General features: G+C 35.8%; 1 protein-coding gene across 5 annotated transcripts in view; it reads right to left on the reverse strand.

Moving 5' to 3' along the window:
• Positions 1 to 20,036, reverse strand: part of LOC138319216 (annexin A6-like) — a 93,760-nt gene that overhangs the window by 5,244 nt on the left and 68,480 nt on the right. For all 5 annotated transcript variants that reach the window (XM_069262203.1, XM_069262205.1, XM_069262202.1 and 2 more), the window contains 3 exons: positions 14,411 to 14,824; positions 7,154 to 7,324; positions 4,954 to 4,987 (listed from right to left, as the gene is read on the reverse strand). In XM_069262203.1, coding sequence (XP_069118304.1) covers positions 4,954 to 4,987; positions 7,154 to 7,324; positions 14,411 to 14,824 — 619 coding nt within the window. The remainder of the gene's footprint in view (positions 1 to 4,953; positions 4,988 to 7,153; positions 7,325 to 14,410; positions 14,825 to 20,036) is intronic.

Below are 20,036 nucleotides of genomic sequence, written 5' to 3' on the forward strand. Positions count from 1 at the left end.
AAGATCAAGGTCATTCATTTGAACAAACTTGGTAGCCCTTCATCCCAGCATGCTTCATGACCAATATCAGCACCCTGGGCTTTCTGGTTCTTGAGAAGAAGTTGTTTAAAGATTTTAGCCTATTTGATCCCTGTGGCCTTGAATGGAGGCCTTATCATGTCACAGGCCCAATATCAGGTCTCTAGGCCTCTTAGTTATTCACAAGTATTTGTTTAAAGATTTTAGCCTATTTGACCCCCTTGACCTTGAATGAAGGTCAAGGTCATTCATTTGAACAAATTTAGTAGCCCTTCACCCCAGCATGCCGCAGGCCAACTACGAGTACCATGGGGCTTTTGGTTATTGAGAAGAAGTTGTTTGAATGAATCGTTTAGGCACAGTGGATGGCCCACGAAGACGGACGAAGCACGACGACAAAAGGTCATCCTGACCATTTGGGTCAGATCACCTAAGAGATCCCAGGAGGATCTTGGCGCCCATCAAAGAATGATCTATATCTGAAAATATAAAGATGGATCTTTTCTCTGCTTTTCAAACTTTTTCAAACATACTACATATGAAATTTGAGACAAATCACTTCAGTTCTTTCTGTGAAATAATAGTAACAAACTTCAACTATCAAAATCCAAGAGGGCAGTCTGCCGATCATCTTAGTCAAAGATTGGTCCCTATGAGGACCCTAGGCAAACTTGCACATATAAATTGAGAGAGATTCCTTCAGTACTTTGTAAGAAAGAGTGGTAACAAAATTAATTATCAAAATCCAAGATGGCAGCCTGTCGGCCATGTTGTTCACTTACCCATCCCAAAATGCAATATGCACAACTAGGGCCCTAGGGGAACCTGCACAGAAAATTTGAGACAGATCCCTTCAGTACTTTCTAAGAAATAGCGGTAACAACCTGAGGAATCTTGGTGCCCATTAAAGAATGATATATGTATGACAATTGAAAGAGGGATCTTTTCTCTGCTTTTCAAACTTCAACTATGAAAATCCAAGATGGCGGTCTGTCAGCCATCTTGTTGAGCAATACCTCCAAAAAAGTAATATGCAAATCTACGGCCTATGTGGACCCTATACACATGAAATTTGAGAATAAGACCTTCAGTACTTTCTGAGAAAAAGCAACCTTCAACAATCAGAAGAATTCGACGGAAGTGGATGTGTCGCCTGCACAGCATCACAAAAAATAGTTATTTTCAGTTGAAAATATTGTTAATAATTTAGGTGAAGAAATCAAGTTCCATAACTCTTGCAAATATTGATGGATTTTGAAAAGTATCGAACCCATCTAAAATCTCATTGATATAAAGCAATATACCAAATTTGGTTGGAATCGGACAATAAATACTATTGTTTTCAAGCGGAAGCCATGTTTCGACTATTTTAAGGTCCCGTAACTCTTGCAAATATTGACAGATTTTGACCAGTATCGAACCCATCTAAGATCTCATTAATATAAAGCAACATACCAAATTTGGTTGAAATTGGACGATAAATATTTAAGTTATCGAGCGGAAACTATGGATTTTTCTGTTTTGATGATTTTAGAGTCCCGTAACTCTTGAAAATATTGACGGATTTTGACCATTATTGAACTCATCCAAGATCACATTGATATAAAACAATTTTAGAAATTTGGTTGAAATTGGACGATAAATATTTAAGTTATCGAGAGGAAACCATGGATTTTTCTGTTTTGACGATTTTAAAGTTCCGTAACTCTTGCAAATATTGACGGATTTTGACCATTATCGAACTCATCCAAGAACACATTGATATAAAACAAATTATGAAATCTTAAGTTATCGAGCGAAAACCATGGATTTTTCTGTTTTGACGATTTTAAAGTCCCGTAACTCTTGCAAATATTGACGGATTTTGATCATTATTGAACTCATATGAGATCTCATTGATATAAAGCTATATACCAAATTTGGTTGAAATTCGACAATAAATACTTCAGTTATCGCACGGAAACTGTTTCCCAGACGCCAAAGACACCGACGCCGACATAGTGATACCTAAGTGTCGCCCTTGCGTTGCAGGCGACACAAAAATCCAAGATAGTCGATCGGCCATCTTGTTGACCAATTGGTCCCAAAATGCAATATGCACAACTAGGCCCCAAGGGGAACCTACATATCAAATTTGAGAAAGATCACTTCAGTACTTTCTGAGAAATAGCGGTAACAAACTTTAACTATCAAAATCCAAGATGGCAGCCAGTCAGCAATCTTGTTGACAGATTGGTCCCAAAATGCAATATGCACAACTATAGGTCCCTAGGGGAACCTACATATGAAATTGAGAAAGATCCCTTAGTACTTTCTGATCGAGAAACAGCGGTAACAAACTTTAACAATCAAAATCCAAGATGGCTGCCCGGCAGCCATCTTGTTGACTGATTGTCCCAAAATGCAATATGCACAAGTATATGGCCCTTGGGGAACCTACATATCAAAATTGAAAAAATATCCTTTAGTACTTTTTGAGAAATAGCGGTAACAAGAATTGTTAACGGACGGCCGGACGGACAGAAGGACAGACGGACGGAAGGATGGACAGACCACGGACAAAAGGCAATTTGAATAGCCTACCATCTAATGATGTTGGGCTAAAAATCTGAAGGCATTATAGTGAAAATTAATGGCTGACAATGTGAACAAGTACAGACAATATGAAGGACAAAATTAATGAAAATAAGACAGACAAATCGACCAATCATCATCAGGGCAAAAGGGCAGACCCATCATCAAAAAGCAGATAACTACAAGACATAATTATAGTCTTATCTTTGATATCTATAAGTGAATGAGTAGGATTTCACACTGAGGGGATATTGTTGGAATATGGGTAATTATATTACAGCTAAATTTGATACCTCTGACAGTAGGTACACCAACAACATGTGGGTATTCTTGTACTGTATAGAAAAACAAGTCTGAAGAAAACAAAAACGGAAAACCAAGATTTCCTGACCAGGTTCCATAAATCTGCTTTATTGAATATACAACAGGGTTATCTAAGGCCTGTAAATGACGGAGTGAGATAAATGACAGTTCCATAATGAATACATCCTGGTCTCAGACTATCACAGTTTTAGCACAAAACCCATAATTGAGTTAATAGTAAATCATGAAGAGCAGTCAAGATGCAGAACATTGGTGCTAGAAGGATGTTTTACTGCTGAGAAACACGTTGTAAATAGAGGATTCCTTAAAGAATGTCATATGACAGGTAAAGCAGCTAAGGCCATACCATGATCTAACATACACTGTCATATGACAGGTAAAGTAGGCCATACCATGATCTAACATACACTGTCATATGACAGGTAAAGTAGGCCATACCATGATCTAACATACACTGTCATATGACAGGTAAAGTAGGCCATACCATGATCTAACATACACTGTCATATGAACAGGTAAAGTAGGCCATACCATGATCTAACATACACTGTCATATGACAGGTAAAGTAGGCCATACCATGATCAACATACACTGTCATATGACAGGTAAAGTAGGCCATACCATGATCTACACATACACTGTCATATGACAGGTAAAGTAGGCCATACCATGATCTAACATACACTGTCATATGACAGGTAAAGTAGGCCATACCATGATCTAACATACACTGCCATATGACAGGTAAAGTAGGCCATACCATGATCTAACATACACTGTCATATGACAGGTAAAGTAGGCCATACCATGATCTAACATACACTGTCATATGACAGGTAAAGTAGGCCATACCATGATCTAACATACACTGTCATATGACAGGTAAAGTAGGCCATACCATGATCTAACATACACTGTCATATGACAGGTAAAGTAGGCCATACCATGATCTAACATACACTGTCATATGACAGGTAAAGTAGGCCATACCATGATCTAACATACACTGTCATATGACAGGTAAAGTAGGCCATACCATGATCTAACATACACTGCCATATGACAGGTAAAGTAGGCCATACCATGATCTAACATACACTGTCATATGACAGGTAAAGTAGGCCATACCATGATCTAACATACACTGTCATATGACAGGTAAAGTAGGCCATACCATGATCTAACATACACTGTCATATGACAGGTAAAGTAGGCCATACCATGATCTAACATACACTGCCATATGAAAGGTAAAGTAGGCCATACCATGATCTAACATACAATGTCATATGACAGGTAAAATAGGCCATACCATGATCTAACATACACTGCCATATGCTGTTTGCCAAGATCGTCTTTAGCGTAACATATAAACAAATAATTAACTATGCTTCACTTGCTTGCCTTCACAGTGTTTAAATATCAAATGATTACAGAGTCAATTTTTAGTTCAGATACATATGTATATAGCAGTATGTCATTATAACTTTGCTCCCATTCTTATTGTACTTGTTTTCCTCATATTTTTTTTCTCCTACAAATTTGAATTTTGGTAGACGTCATATCTATGTGACCAAAAATAATAAAATCACGACTAATATAGCCTTATAAGTTGTTCATAAATTCTTGAAATCGATCCCTACAGCATTAAACCTAATCTGATAGACGTCTCTGACCACACAATATTCTCTTCAATCAGCCAGACACTTTCGTGGCTGCGACAACAACATGTACGTCAGCGTCATTCCCCACCACAAACTAGTCTGTAATGTGGTCACTAGTATACAATTGATGTACAATCAACAATAACTTGATCTCCATTTGTCTGCGAATATCGAGAACAAACAATTAGGCTCTCAAGTCTTCCAGCTTCACTATGATTCATTTATAATCTAGCTTATTAACGCTCAAGTAATGTCTGCTGCAGAAATCTTGAAGGGGTCTTTTGGGTTAATCGAGAGAGCTGAACAACACCAGTTAAATGCTATTGTACTTCTGGTCTGATCTGTTTAGGGAAATCTTTTCATGTTACAAACCTTTTCTGTAATGATCTCCTATTGCTGTCTTTTCCTGAAAAATAACAAAACATGATGGTAATGGAATTGGATAAAGTTTTTGCATGCTACCTCATCTGTATTGGCATAACTGGAAACCCACCGTCAGTATATATATATATGTGTGACTATCCCTGGGAGACTGACACTCAGTGTAAACATATTTAGAAGGCTCAGACTGAATCTATTTCCAGCAAAGAACAAATCACACACACAGATAGATGATATTGAATTTTCAAGCACAAATCATTATTTAAAATAATGATCTACCTTAAAGCTCTATATATGTCCATATCTTATAATGGTCTTAGCCAATAACAACTCCACTGGACCTAATTTACTTCTACCAGACATTGAGCCTTACATTAAATAACATATCAGTGATCAAGGTATAACTAAGGATACAAGCTGATCTAGCTAAGGCCTGCTTAACGTAGACCGTCCCTTCTGTGACGTCATACGTTTGTAACGTCGCTTTCCGGATTCCGGATCTATTTCTCCGTACCCACCTATTATAACTCGCTTCTGATATCCACAAATATTTCGTCTGCCGCTTTCCGATAGTTTACTTGACGTGTATCAATCTAAAGGTGTGAACTATGTGCTAATCGGAAAATATAATATAATTTTGAAGTTTCGTGCATGAAGTATATTCCAAGAATTATAATGGTCGCTAAACAATCACATGGAATACACGGATTGATGGGGACCCAAAACGAAAACTTCGCATCAGTCACTGTACGCCTAGTAACTGTACATCAGAATGACCGTCATACTATGTACATATGTTTTTGCAGGATTGATCTTAATTCCCACAGTATATCAATGCTGAAGGAAGTTAACTATGTTTTAAATGTAAACATTCAAGTTTTGAGCTTTGATTGTAACATACTGGTATACTAATTTTCGTCCGGAAACGGACAAACAATATACGGAATTAAAATTGTTGGAACATATTTTCATTTTATTATTTGAAAGATGCTATTACGGAAAATAATCCATTTTGATACAGTATCACACAGAGCAAAATATTTGCCTCAGAAAAGCTTAAATATTTCCTGCTGAATTTTGAAAGTTTGGGGTCAGGCCTACATGTAGCTTACAAACTGGTTTGTTACTTTTTAAATAATAGATAAATAAAATCATAAAGATATGTAATTATTATGTTATTTTGTATGCTCCAATAATATAACAAATATAGAAAATTAACAAAGGTAAATGAATAACATAATACATTGAAAAGTGCTCCGGATTCACCTATTTTTAACGTTTTCAGGAAAAAATTTAAGGGGTATTAGTAAGCAAATCGGTGATATTTTGAAAATTAATTTGGTGAGGTATACTTTTTATTGGTTTTTCTTATTGCAAATAGGTCAACCTTCATAGAAATTCTAAAAAATCGATTTTTTTTTTAGATCATTTTTTCAGAAAAAAAGAAAACATGTCTATTTTGATGCAATTTTTCACTAAAATTGGGTCCGGAACTACTTTTAAAAGAACAATATTTTGATTTATTGTGGAAAACCCAGCTTATTTGATATACTCATGAATTAAATATCACCTACTGAAGGTATGAAGATGTTACAAGCATATTCTTAATATGTTAAGTGTTGTTATAAGGAGGACATATTATTTATTCAAAAATCCTTAAAATTCGGAATATTAAGTCGTTAATACATATCTTTAAGTAACCCTGGAAGAAAACTTAACCCGGTGACATATTATTTTTATGAGGTTTTTGTGATCAGGGTATATCTTAAATCAAAATATCAAAAAATGAACGAAATCCCCGAGAGAAAACTAGAAGGGACGGTCTATCTTAAGTAATGTGAAAGAACAATCACAGTAGATAGCTTTGTTTCATAATAGACAATTTTAGGTTATTCACTGGTGATAAAACATTATGCTGAATGTTATTCAACTAAAAGGATGAAACACTGCATGGGATTTGAGACCAAATTCATTTTTCCACAAAAGATAATAAAACAAGGGCAAAGGTATTCTCAATTGATATATCTGAAACAAACTACAAAATTCTATAATATAGCACCTCCAACCTCTATATGAAATCTGGACATAACCCGTAAGAAGAACAGGCCAATGACAGGACGGGTAACACTATATACTCCCACATTTTATTGCAGATACATAAAAAACCATTATTAATATCATGGTCACTGACCTGCTTGTCACGGGTGACAATGATACCGATCAGTGTACTATCACGTGATCCCATGCCGTCCAAAGCCTCGTGTATACTGCGGGCGTCGTAAACTGCTGGAGTCTGTAACAGGCTCAATAGGATTTCCTCATAGTCACCTTGTAACACTCCCTCCAGATCCTTCTGAAGGTCCTGTCAGAAAAACAAATAAAACTCATTTATCCTCCTCAATACGACGATGTGTTTTTCTCTTCAAGCACCAAACTCCTTTTGTAGACAGTTTTGTTTAAATATTAAGAAATCTAATAAACGTTTCTATGATTCATGGTTCCATAAAGTAAGTTTCAGATTGTATACTCTGTATTTTGTATTAAGTGACATATGTCATTTCTGTCTATTGTATTAAGCTATTTTTAACACCTTCCTATTCGGATGTTTTTGATGTGCTAAATAAGTAAAATTAGCATTTTTTTTTTAATATCTTGATTTCCACATATTTGCTGCATAGAACCATAATGTGTTGTACATTATATTACCTGAATTTCATTTTTCTAAATATAGTTTTCACCTTTGACCATTATGGTAGTGAAGGTCAAAGGTCAAAGATCACACAAAATCACCTTGTTGTTGAACAAAACTTCACAAGTTTGTGTTTCTTGATCATTTAATGTGCTGAACAACACCGGAAACGATAAATTTGAAGTTTTAATGTAACCTACTGATAGTTCTGAAAATAATCCTACCTAATAGCCCATTAATTACCAATCACAAAATTTTGGCAAAGAGATTCTCTGTTTGACCTTCAAGGAAAATAACAGTTTAAATGACAATATTGGCAGCAAAAACATGTATTCATTAAGTTAGTAGTTACACATATCATATTAAAACATAAAATTGATAAAGATATGAGTTGATTAACAAATCAAAGTAGTATAGATATTAAAATACATGTATATGATATTATTAGATACATTTGTATGTACATATACAAGAAACAAGGGAAGTAATTAATTTTCTTGCATGCTACCAAATGCTTTGGGGGAAACGTTTGCATATCATTTACTCCCAATTTCGATTTGCAAACACTGGGTTCGACATGAAAGATATATGGTGAAACATCTAAATTCTTCTTCTTAAGAATGACAATGTCTATTTTTACAAATCAATATACAGTATATATTTATTAAGACGGGAGACTACTGTTAGTATTAATGGAGAAGCAGGAACAATAAAAAAAGTTTTGCTTTAAGTACATTTTAATCTCGTGGGAATGTTTGAGATTTATGCTTATGCATATATATGCATGGGTATACATTTCAATATATATTACAAATTGTCATTATAATAGCATTGCTGAATATGTACATGTACATGTCTGGTAAATGCTATGGTCACAATGATCGGCTGGTATCCAGGGATAGAGGGTAATCGGGAGTACACTGCTGGTTTTGACCATTTTTCGGACATCGGACAACACCGGTCTAAAAAATTGTCAAACATTGTTTACATAAAAAGGTGACCGTGTGGTAATTGTACGGCGTCTGTTTCCAAAGAGAATTTTTTGTGGCCACGAGGCAGTGAACATCGACCGAACATCTAATGCTAATCGACCGATTATCATACGATGCCTGGGCGATAACCGTCCTACCGCACGTCAGATGGCATGATTGCCACTTGCCAGGCCAAATGTCAGATGGCATGATTGCCACTTGATTCCCAAGCGGATATCGGACGATACCTAAACGATGTGTGAAGGATATATGTCTGTTTATGAAATCTACGGGACACCAAAGAACTTCGAGTTAAAACTCTTTGGGCACTTCCCCGATGCTGCCTGAGAGCCCCGGTTATGTCTAGTGTCTCAGCCGGGGACCAGGCCAAAATGGCTAAAAGTCATGCCTGTTGTACATCCTAAGCCCAATCGAAGGGGTTGTAACCAAAACATAACTCAAACATGCTACTAGAGCGGGTCCAGTTTGTTTCAATTATTAAATCTGCATGAATTACAGTATTAACTGGTTTTTTTTGTTTTTTTTCTTTTAATTTATTTAATTTTGTGAAAAGGGAAGACATGTGGTTAAACAGTATAGAAATTCTGATGAGGAGTACAGTACCTATTCCTAGTTGACATCTTTGTGGCAGACATGTTTGTAATTATTATAGTAAGAGCAAGGAAATGCACGGCCAGAACAGTTTCAAACCCGGGACCATTCGAACTCTTGTCAGGTGCTCTACCTAGTTGTCAACACACAAACCAGGTTTTTATATTCGCCTTTTTAGATTCCAATACCCTCCAAACACTATCTGGATGCCCTTCCAATTTAATTGAGCTAACTATATATGCCTGTTTCAAACTGATGAGCCGATGCTCAAGATAATAGAAACCTTTAGCAAATAGAAAACAAAATTAAATTGTGTTAGAGGTTAAGATGGAAATATTCTTTTTAATGGCATGATACATATATGATAAACAACGAAGTCAAGATCTGTTTTTCTTTACATGTATGTTGATTTGACTCAAATTCAATTGAAATTATTACATTTAATTACAAATTAATATCAATCAATTGTTTATTGTTTGTGAATTATTTATCTAGATCCTAGACTGTAGGCGCCTTATGAGAATGCTCAGTGCCTTAGAGCTGTGTAACTTTTCATGTTTCAACATTTAAAATTTAATAGCGTAGCTATATATACATGTACTCATTAAATTGTTTAATTTACTGTTAGCCATCAAAATGTACATTATAGTGTAAAATACTTATCCAAGGGACAATACTCAAGATTAATTTCCTATACACATACAGAATTGATGTACTTTCACAGATGCTTTACGGATTTTTTTGGATTTTTTGTTATGGTAATGGGAGGTCCGAGGCTGCAGTGTTGACCGTCTGAGGTCAGAATCAACCATGTTCAGTCTGCTAAAATTCAGCATGCAGCATCCCATAATATGAAGGCGATGCTATTTTTAGATGCTATTTTTTAGGTGATATGCTATTTTTTATTCTCACTCGCAAAATACACACAGTATTTTAAGTAGTTTCGTTAAATTCTGTCTCTGTAATTTACAATTCGGCAATATTATATGTATTTAGATTTAATTAAGATAAACAATCACCCAATGTGCTTCTCCAGGATCATCATCATGACGTTACGGCAAACATAAATGAAACGTAATGTCATAATGTTACTGGTACACTTCTGTAAGTAACATTGCGATTTTTCGTTTGAGTTGGGTAAAGTAAAATCGCGATAATTTCGTTTCAAGACCAGCAATTTTCAAATCTAAAGCTGATTTGTAAAGATATCTGTAGCATTAACACATTGTGTTTTCATGAAATTACAATCTAAACTGATATTTACTTTCCAGCCCTGAACACACAAAAACGCCATTTTTTAACGGAAAACATCTGATGTGTTTTTCAAATGAGAAAATTTTCTGTAAAAGAATAAAATAAAGACAAGAAAAACACCTTTTTCTTGCTTGCAATCTAAGCTTTTCATTGATATATGTCATAACAACAATGCAATATTTTATATTCACTTTCTGAGGGGTTTATTTACAAATAATGTTGGCAAATTTAACGGCATTTTTGGCACTTTTTTACGAACATGTTTTCGATGGAAACCTAGAGTGGATTAATTTATTCTAGCAGACCAAATTGTGAAAATATGACCTTAAAATAGAGAAATCACTGATTTTGTTGATATAAATATTTTGTTTCTACGAGGAATATAAAGGTTAATCTGATGCCTCGGAACTTGTTTAATGACGTTATCAAAGTCATATTTGTACAAATGTACCGATGTGAACGGGAAGGTGTTAATGTTTGCCGATTTCAGATGTGCTGCATGGTTTAATTGTCTGCCATTTTGTATTAAGTGTGCATACATGTGAGCTTGACAAACTTGTTGTGATTCCAGAGCTATAAACAGAATGACTGCAAAACATGACATTTCACTGTTATGTGACAACTCTCAATCTTTTATAGCCGTTAATAATTCATGGTGTGCTGGTGCAGCTGTAAATCTAAAACTAATTTCCTCCTACACATGAGTGGAACAGCAGGCAAGGAGTGATATCCTACACAATATTAATACAAACTTGGATACATGCAGCACGTTAACTGGACATTATCATATCAATCTGTTAAAACCAGTGGAACACCAGAGTGTCTCTATACCTTAGTTGCTTTATCTGTCACTAATCACATTCATTTGTATTGATACAGTTAACCTCATTAAATAGAGACAGGATTTACATTATTAATGGGTGACTTAATTATCTAATCTGAGATTGTAATCATCCGTTGTTGACCTTAACGGCTTTATAATCACCACTCAGCTGAATATTACAATGAAAACACACCAATCACTGTATTTACCCATTAGGATCATGCTAGTAGCTTGGATCAAGTGGATATGTACGTATAATAAACAGATTTTAATTGAAAAATATCAAAGTATAATGTTATATCTTACAAAACCTCCCTTGTTGTTTAATACCTTGTGTGACTGTAAAGTTGTTTGATACTTTGTCTTTCTATTACAAAACCTCCCTTGTTGTTTAATACCTTGTGTGACTGTAAAGTTGTTTGATACTTTGTCTTTCTATTACAAAACCTCCCTTGTTGTTTAATACCTTGTGTGACTGTAAAGTTGTTTGATACTTTGTCTTTCTATTACAAAACCTCCCTTGTTGTTTAATACCTTGTGTGACTGTAAAGTTGTTTGATACTTTGTCTTTCTATTACAAAACCTCCCTTGTTGTTTAATACCTTGTGTGACTGTAAAGTTGATGTTGATACTTTGTACTTTCTATTACAAAACCTCCTTGTTGTTTAATACCTTGTGTGACTGTAAAGTTGTTTGATACTTTGTCTTTCTATTACAAAACTCCTTGTTGTTAATACCTTGTGTGACTTTGATACTTTGTCTTTCTATTACAAAACCTCCCTTGTTGTTTAATACCTTGTGTGACTGTAAAGTTGTTTGATACTTTGTCTTTCTATTACAAAACCTCCCTTGTTGTTTAATACCTTGTGTGACTGTAAAGTTGTTTGATACTTTGTCTTTCTATTAAGTTATTTCATTTATTACTTCATAATTTAGCTATTTATTGGGTTTTTTCGGATGTTCCATACTTCAAGACTATGTATTTATCTTGTTATAAAATAATTATGTCCGCTGTTTCATACTTCCAAGACCACAGTATAGCTATTCAATAAATTTTGCAGGTGTAAAATTTCACGATTTACTGTTTGGAACGTTCTAGCATGGCTTACTTTTACAAATCATATCTATAGCCTTTGAAATTGTCACTCACACCACATGCTCTGATATGTAAAACCCAGATTTTGATAAATTTCATGAGATATTAATTTTTCACGAATTTGGATGATACGCAAATTAAGCTAAATTAAAAAACCGGCAAATATTAGCAACTACAGAGTAGTATTATATGTGTTTGTGTTGAATTGTTTTGTTGGCTGTTCCATACAATGCTGAAGTCTGTTACCATAATCTCATACTTTTGATTTTGCTCACGGGAGGTTCTGTGTAGATTTCTCATCTCTCCCACCTATTTTTGATCTTTTACATACAGCATATACATAAATTAGCCTTTAAAGTTGTCATATCCTACAAATCTTTTCAGAGAATATAATTCTTTTCACCTACGCACAATGAAAATTATTAAAAAAATCATTATAGCTAATAGTTTTTGTCTCATCTTTAATATGTATTTTGAAACAAAATTGACGAATGTAATATTCTGGGTTGGTCCTAGTCAGATAACAATGCTGTTTACACCCACAGCTGTTTATGTGACAGCTGATCACATACAAAAAAGTGTTTGGATTGTGGTGTTGGGTTTGCTGAGCAAGCAAATGAGAATCTATATCCAAAACTGATTTGATTGTGGAACTTAAACACAAAGCCTGTGTCTGATTGTGAGGGGTCAGGGAGTACTGTCATGTTCTAAAACCCTAATTACTCCTGCTATAGTGATTGGAGACAACCACTCACTGTAATAATGTCGCTACAAATTGCCTTTCTGTCGTGTGTAAATGAGACAGCTCTATCCACAATTAACACCTAAGATGTTACACCTGCTGTTTATCATCTTCCTCTCAGGGACATTCATCTCTGGATCAATTCTAAAAGTACCAACCCACACAGGTTTACCTGTATAGTTCTTTTGAGATCTGGTATAGCAAAAGGGATCTGTATGGTATATCTCTACAGAGATCTGTATAGCTCTACAGAGATCTGTATGGTATAGCTCTACAGAGATCTGTATGGTATAGCTCTACAGAGATCTGTATGGTATAGCTCTACAGAGATCTGTATGGTATAGCTCTACAGAGATCTGTATGGTATAGCTCTACAGAGATCTGTATGGTATATATACAAGATCTCTACAAAGATCTGTATGGTATAGCTCTACAGAGATCTGTATAGCTCTACAGAGATCTGTATAGCTCTACAGAGATCTGTATGGTATAGCTCTACAGAGATCTGTATGGTATAGCTCTACAGAGATCTGTATGGTATAGCTCTACAGAGATCTGTATGGTATAGCTCTACAGAGATCTGTATGGTATAGCTCTACAGAGATCTGTATGGTATATCTCTACAAAGATCTGTATGGTATATCTCTACAGAGATCTGTATGGTATAGCTCTACAGAGATCTGTATGGTATAGCTCTACAGAGATCTGTATGGTATAGCTCTACAGAGATCTGTATGGTATAGCTCTACAGAGATCTGTATGGTATAGCTCTACAGAGATCTGTATGGTATAGCTCTACAGAGATCTGTATGGTATAGCTCTACAGAGATCTTTATGGCATATCTCTACAGAGATCTGTATAGCTCCACAGAGATCTGTATGGTATATCTCTACACAGATATGTATGGTATAGCTCTACAGAGATCTGTATGGTATAGCTCTACAGAGATCTGTATGGTATATCTCTACAAAGATCTGTATGGTATAGCTCTACAGAGATCTGTATGGTATAGCTCTACAGAGATCTGTATAGCTCTACAGAGATCTGTATAGCTCTACAGAGATCTGTATGTATGGGAATTTTATGTTAAACAGTACCTCACAGAAGTTTGATTGCATTGTACCTATTGAAGCAATGTGTATGATTCCCAGGAGAATCTGACTTAAAGTGATGTATCCTCTCAAGTGGAAAATGTAACACAGACAAATACACTTAAAGAAATATAAAGGGTGTTGATTATCGGTTTTTTTTTTTACTGACCTGTTTGAACTTGCTGTTGTAGAGCTTTTTGATCTGTTGTCTCTGGACATTACAGCGCTGTGTGAGGATTTCGGTAATTTGTGTTTCGTCTGTCCCATACTTCCCTACGGCATCGTGGAGTTTGTCACAGTCATCATCAGGATGGAACGACTTACTCGGCTTCACAGTACCACTAACATTCTTCTTCATCATCTCTTTCTCTTTCTTCTGTCCCTTCTCTCTCTCCCTTGCTTCTCTCTCTTTCTCTCGTGCTATTTCCTGGCCCTGGCGTTGACTGACTACCTCTGCCGTGACACGTTGACTAGGAGCTGCCAGTGGGTTTCGGGGAGTGCTGGCCTCCTGCTCCTTAGTTTGAGTATTTGAAGGACGTCTGGCTGGCCGTTTGACAGCCCCCACAGGCACTGGTGGTTTGCTCTATGGACAAAAATGAACTTCTATAATTAAAAGTATTTACCAATATCACAATAACAGCTATTTACACAGTTTAACCCATGCGAGATACAAATCAACATATTCTCATATAGTAACAGAATTTTCTCAATCAAACAAGATAGAATGCAACGTTAGAGAAATCTTTCACTTATATGAAATCTGAAATTGAAACTATTTCTGAAACTCTACAGAAATCAATATTGATAAATGTATATTTACTAAGAGACTTTGATATCATACAGGGGATTTAGATATCGTACAGGGGACCTTGATATCATACAGGGGACCTTGATATCATACAGGGGACCTTGATATCGTACAGGGGACTTTGTTATCGTACAGGGGACTTTGTTATTGTACAGGGGACTTTGTTATTACGTACAGGGGATTTTGATATTGTACAGGGGATTTTGATATCATGCAGGGGATTTTGATATCATACAGGGGATTTTGATATTAGGATTTATACAGGGAATATTTGATTTGATATTATACAGGGGATTTTGATATCATGCAGGGGATTTTGATATCATACAAGGGATTTGATATCATACAGGGGATTTTGATATTGTACAGGGAATTTTAATATTATACAGGGGATTTTGATATCATGCAGGGGATTTTGATATCATACAGAGGATTTTGATATTATACAGGGGATTTTGATATCATGCAGGGGATTTTGATATTGTCCAGGGGATTTTGATATTGTACAGGGGACTTTGATATCATACAGGAGACCTTGATATCATACAGGAGACTTTGATATCATACAGGGATTTTTGATATCAACAGGGATTTTGATATCACAGAAATCGTACAGGGGGATACAGGATTTTATATATCTCACAGGATTTGATATCATACGGGGACTTTGTATTGTTATCGTACAGGGGACTTTGATATTATACGGGACAGGATATTTTGATTTCATATGTACAGGGGATTTTGATTTCATACAGGGGACAGGGATTTTGATATATCATACAGTTTGATATTACAGGGACTTTGATATCATACAAGGGGACAGGATTTGATATTGTACAGGGGACGTTGATATCATACAGGGGACTTTGATATAATACAGGGGATTTTGATATCGTACAGAGGATTTTGATATCGTACAGGGGACTTTGATATCATACAGGGGACTTTGATATCGTACAGGGGACTTTGATATTGTACAGGGGATTTTGATATCTGATACAGGGGACTTTGATATTGTACAGGGGATTTTGATATCGTACAGGATATATCGTTTTTGATATTGTACAGGGGACTTTGATATTGTACAGGGGGATTTTGATATCATACAGGGGATTTTGATATCATACAGGGGACTTTGATATCATACAGGGGATTTTGATATTATACAGGGGATTTTGATATCATACAGGGGATTTTGATATTGTACAGGGGACTTTGATATCATACAGGGGATTTTGATATCATACAGGGGATTTTGATATTATACAGGGATTTTGATATCATACAGGGGACTTTGATATCTTACAGGGGGGGAGACTTTGATATCATACAGGGGATTTTGATATCGATACAAGGGATTTTGATTATGTACAAGGGATTTTGATATCGCACAGGGGATTTTGATATCATACAGGGGATTTTGATATCATACAGGGGATTTTGATATTATACAGGGGATTTTGATATTATGCAGGGGACCTTGATATCTTACCGGGGACCTTGATATCTTACCGGGGACTTTGATATCATACAGGAGACATTGATATCGAACAAGGGACTTTGATATTATACAGGGGAGTTTGATATTGTACAGGGAATTTAGATATCATACAGAGGACCTTGATATCGTACAGGGGATTTTGTTATCGTATAGGAGACTTTGATATCATACAGATTGTATCTGGAGATAAACGTCAATATTCACTCTTTATTTAATTAATCAGACAGATAGGGGTGTATACAACAGCAACTATACATGTACAGCTAATGTAATTAATAAAATTTGGTTTAAAAAATCTGTTCAAATGTCATCAATATGCTGACACAGGAATGATTCTAATCTAAATACAGAAAATGATGTGTGTTGGTTGTTAAGTTGAGTTTGACGTTATCCCTATACACAGATAGGAAAACACAACATTTTCATCAACAGTCATCAGAAGAACATCTGCTAAGGGCATTAATTTTACGAAAAATTAAAAAAAAAAAATATTGTACAAGAAGAAATGATTGAGTTGTGGCTGATAGATTTAGATTTCAATTTGTGACTGTTACCATTTGAAAGAAGATAGGTTTGGATAGAAGGCAATTGATGGACAAAAACAACTACATGTACAAGCTCCAAATATGCTGAGGCAGGATTAATATTGTAAAAAAATTAATATCAAATTGATAAGTAAATATAACTATTAAGATTATTGAATCACAACCTGAAAAGGGAAAAAATGAAGATATTGTAACAGAAATATGGTGTGGCCAAGGATGAGAGATTCTAGACAGCTAGCCATGTGGTCAAGGAAATGAGACTTTACACAGAAGGTGTGGTCAAGGAAATGAGACTTTACACAGAAGGTGTGGTCAAGGAAATGAGACTTTACACAGAAGGTGTGGTCAAGGAAATGAGGTTTTACATAGCAGGTGTGGTCAAGGAAATGAGGTTTTACACAGGTGTGGTCAAGGAAATGAGACTTTACACAGAAGGTGTGGTCAAGGAAATGAGGTTTTACATAGCAGGTGTGGTCAAGGAAATGAGGTTTTACACAGAAAGTGTGGTCAAGGAAATGAGACTTTACACAGAAGGTGTGGTCAAGGAAATGAGGTTTTACACAGAAGGTGTGGTCAATGAAATGAGACTTTACACAGAAGGTGTGGTCAAGGAAATGAGGTTTTACATAGCAGGTGTGGTCAAGGAAATGAGGTTTTACACAGAAAGTGTGGTCAAGGAAATGAGACTTTACATAGAAGGTGTGGTCAAGGAAATGAGGTTTTACATAGCAGGTATGGTCAATGAAATGAGACTTTACACAGAAGGTGTGGTCAAGGAAATGAGGTTTTACATAGCAGGTGTGGTCAATGAAATGAGACTTTACACAGAAGGTGTAGTCAAGGAAATGAGGTTTTACAAAGGTGTGGTCAAGGAAATGAGGTTTTACACAGAATGTGTGGTCATGGAAATGAGGTTTTACACAGAAAGTGTGGTCAAGGAAATGAGGTTTAACACAGAAGGTGTGGTCAAGGAAATGAGGTTTTACACAGAATGTGTGGTCATGGAAATGAGGTTTTACACAGAAAGTGTGGTCAAGGAAATGAGGCTTTACACAGAAGGCGTGGTCAAGGAAATGAGGTTTTACACAGAAGGTGTGGTCATGGAAATGAGGTTTTACACAGAAGGTGTGGTCATGGAACTGAGGTTTTACACAAACAGTGAAGGTGTGGTCATGGAAATGAGGTTTTACAAAGAAGGTGTGGTCAAGGAAATAAGGTTTTACACAGAAGGTATGGTCAAGGAAATGAGGTTTTACATAGAAGGTGTGGTCAAGGAAATGAGGTTTTACATAGAAGGTGTGGTCAAGGAAATGAGACTTTACATAGAAGGTGTGGTCAAGGAAATGAGTTTTACACAGAAGGTGTGGTCAAGGAAATGAGACTTTACATAGAAGGTGTGGTCAAGGAAATGAGACTTTACACAGAAGGTGTGGTAAAGGAAATGAGACTTTACACAGAAGGTGTGGTCAAGGAAATGAGACTTTACACAGAAGGTGTGGTTAAGGAAATGAGACTTTACACAGAAGGTATGGTCAAGGAAATGAGATTTTACATAGAAGGTGTGGTCAAGGAAATGAGACTTTACACAGAAGGTGTGGTAAAGGAAATGAGACTTTACACAGAAGGTGTGGTCAAGGAAATGAGGTTTTACACATACAGTGAAGGTGTGGTCATTGAAATGAGTTTTTACAAAGAAGATGTGGTCAAGGAAATGAGGTTTTACATAGGTGTTGTCAAGGAAATGAGACTTTACACAGAAGGTGTGGTCAAGGAAATGAGACTTAACACAGAAGGTGTGGTCAAGGAAATGAGGTTTTACACAGAAGGTGTGGTCATGGAAATGAGGTTTTACACAGAAGGTGTGGTCATGGAACTGAGGTTTTACACAAACAGTGAAGGTGTGGTCATGGAAATGAGGTTTTACAAAGAAGGTGTGGTCAAGGAAATGAGGTTTTACACAGAAGGTATGGTCAAGGAAATGAGGTTTTACATAGAAGGTGTGGTCAAGGAAATGAGGTTTTACATAGAAGGTGTGGTCAAGGAAATGAGACTTTACATAGAAGGTGTGGTCAAGGAAATGAGACTTTACACAGAAGGTGTGGTAAAGGAAATGAGACTTTACACAGAAGGTGTGGTCAAGGAAATGAGACTTTACACAGAAGGTGTGGTTAAGGAAATGAGACTTTACACAGAAGGTATGGTCAAGGAAATGAGATTTTACATAGAAGGTGTGGTCAAGGAAATGAGACTTTACACAGAAGGTGTGGTAAAGGAAATGAGACTTTACACAGAAGGTGTGGTCAAGGAAATGAGGTTTTACACATACAGTGAAGGTGTGGTCATGGAAATGAGTTTTTACAAAGAAGATGTGGTCAAGGAAATGAGGTTTTACATAGGTGTTGTCAAGGAAATGAGACTTTACACAGAAGGTGTGGTCAAGGAAATGAGACTTAACACAGAAGGTGTGGTCAAGGAAATGAGGTTTTAGACAGAAGATGTGATCAAGAAAATGAGGTTTTACACAGATGTGGTCAAGGAAATGAGGTTACATAGAAAGTTTGGCCATCTGTATGTTGCTTTGTATGAATTTGCAATATTTCACAGAGGCTTAAATTGAAAAAAAAATTTCAGACAGGAGGCTTTCCTTTTAAATCAAATATATTTGTCATGTCCATTGTGATGTATGATTGTGAATTTATGCTATTGTTTTGCATTTTAAATGACTTCAAGGCTTTAAATATATGAAATAAAACCTTCTGTAACAAGTATCTAGCTACACATTGCTGGAAACTGGAAATTTCTCAAGATTCTATTGAAAGTATCTGAAGATTTTTTATGTATATATATACTTGTCTAGTGCAAATTGATCTAAATTAAACAAAATTTAGCATTGTATGAAACAACATTATATATAATCACAGCAAATGTACACTAAATTATG

Source organism: Argopecten irradians, chromosome 3, assembly GCF_041381155.1.
Source record: "Argopecten irradians isolate NY chromosome 3, Ai_NY, whole genome shotgun sequence".
Lineage (NCBI taxonomy): Eukaryota > Metazoa > Mollusca > Bivalvia > Pectinida > Pectinidae > Argopecten > Argopecten irradians.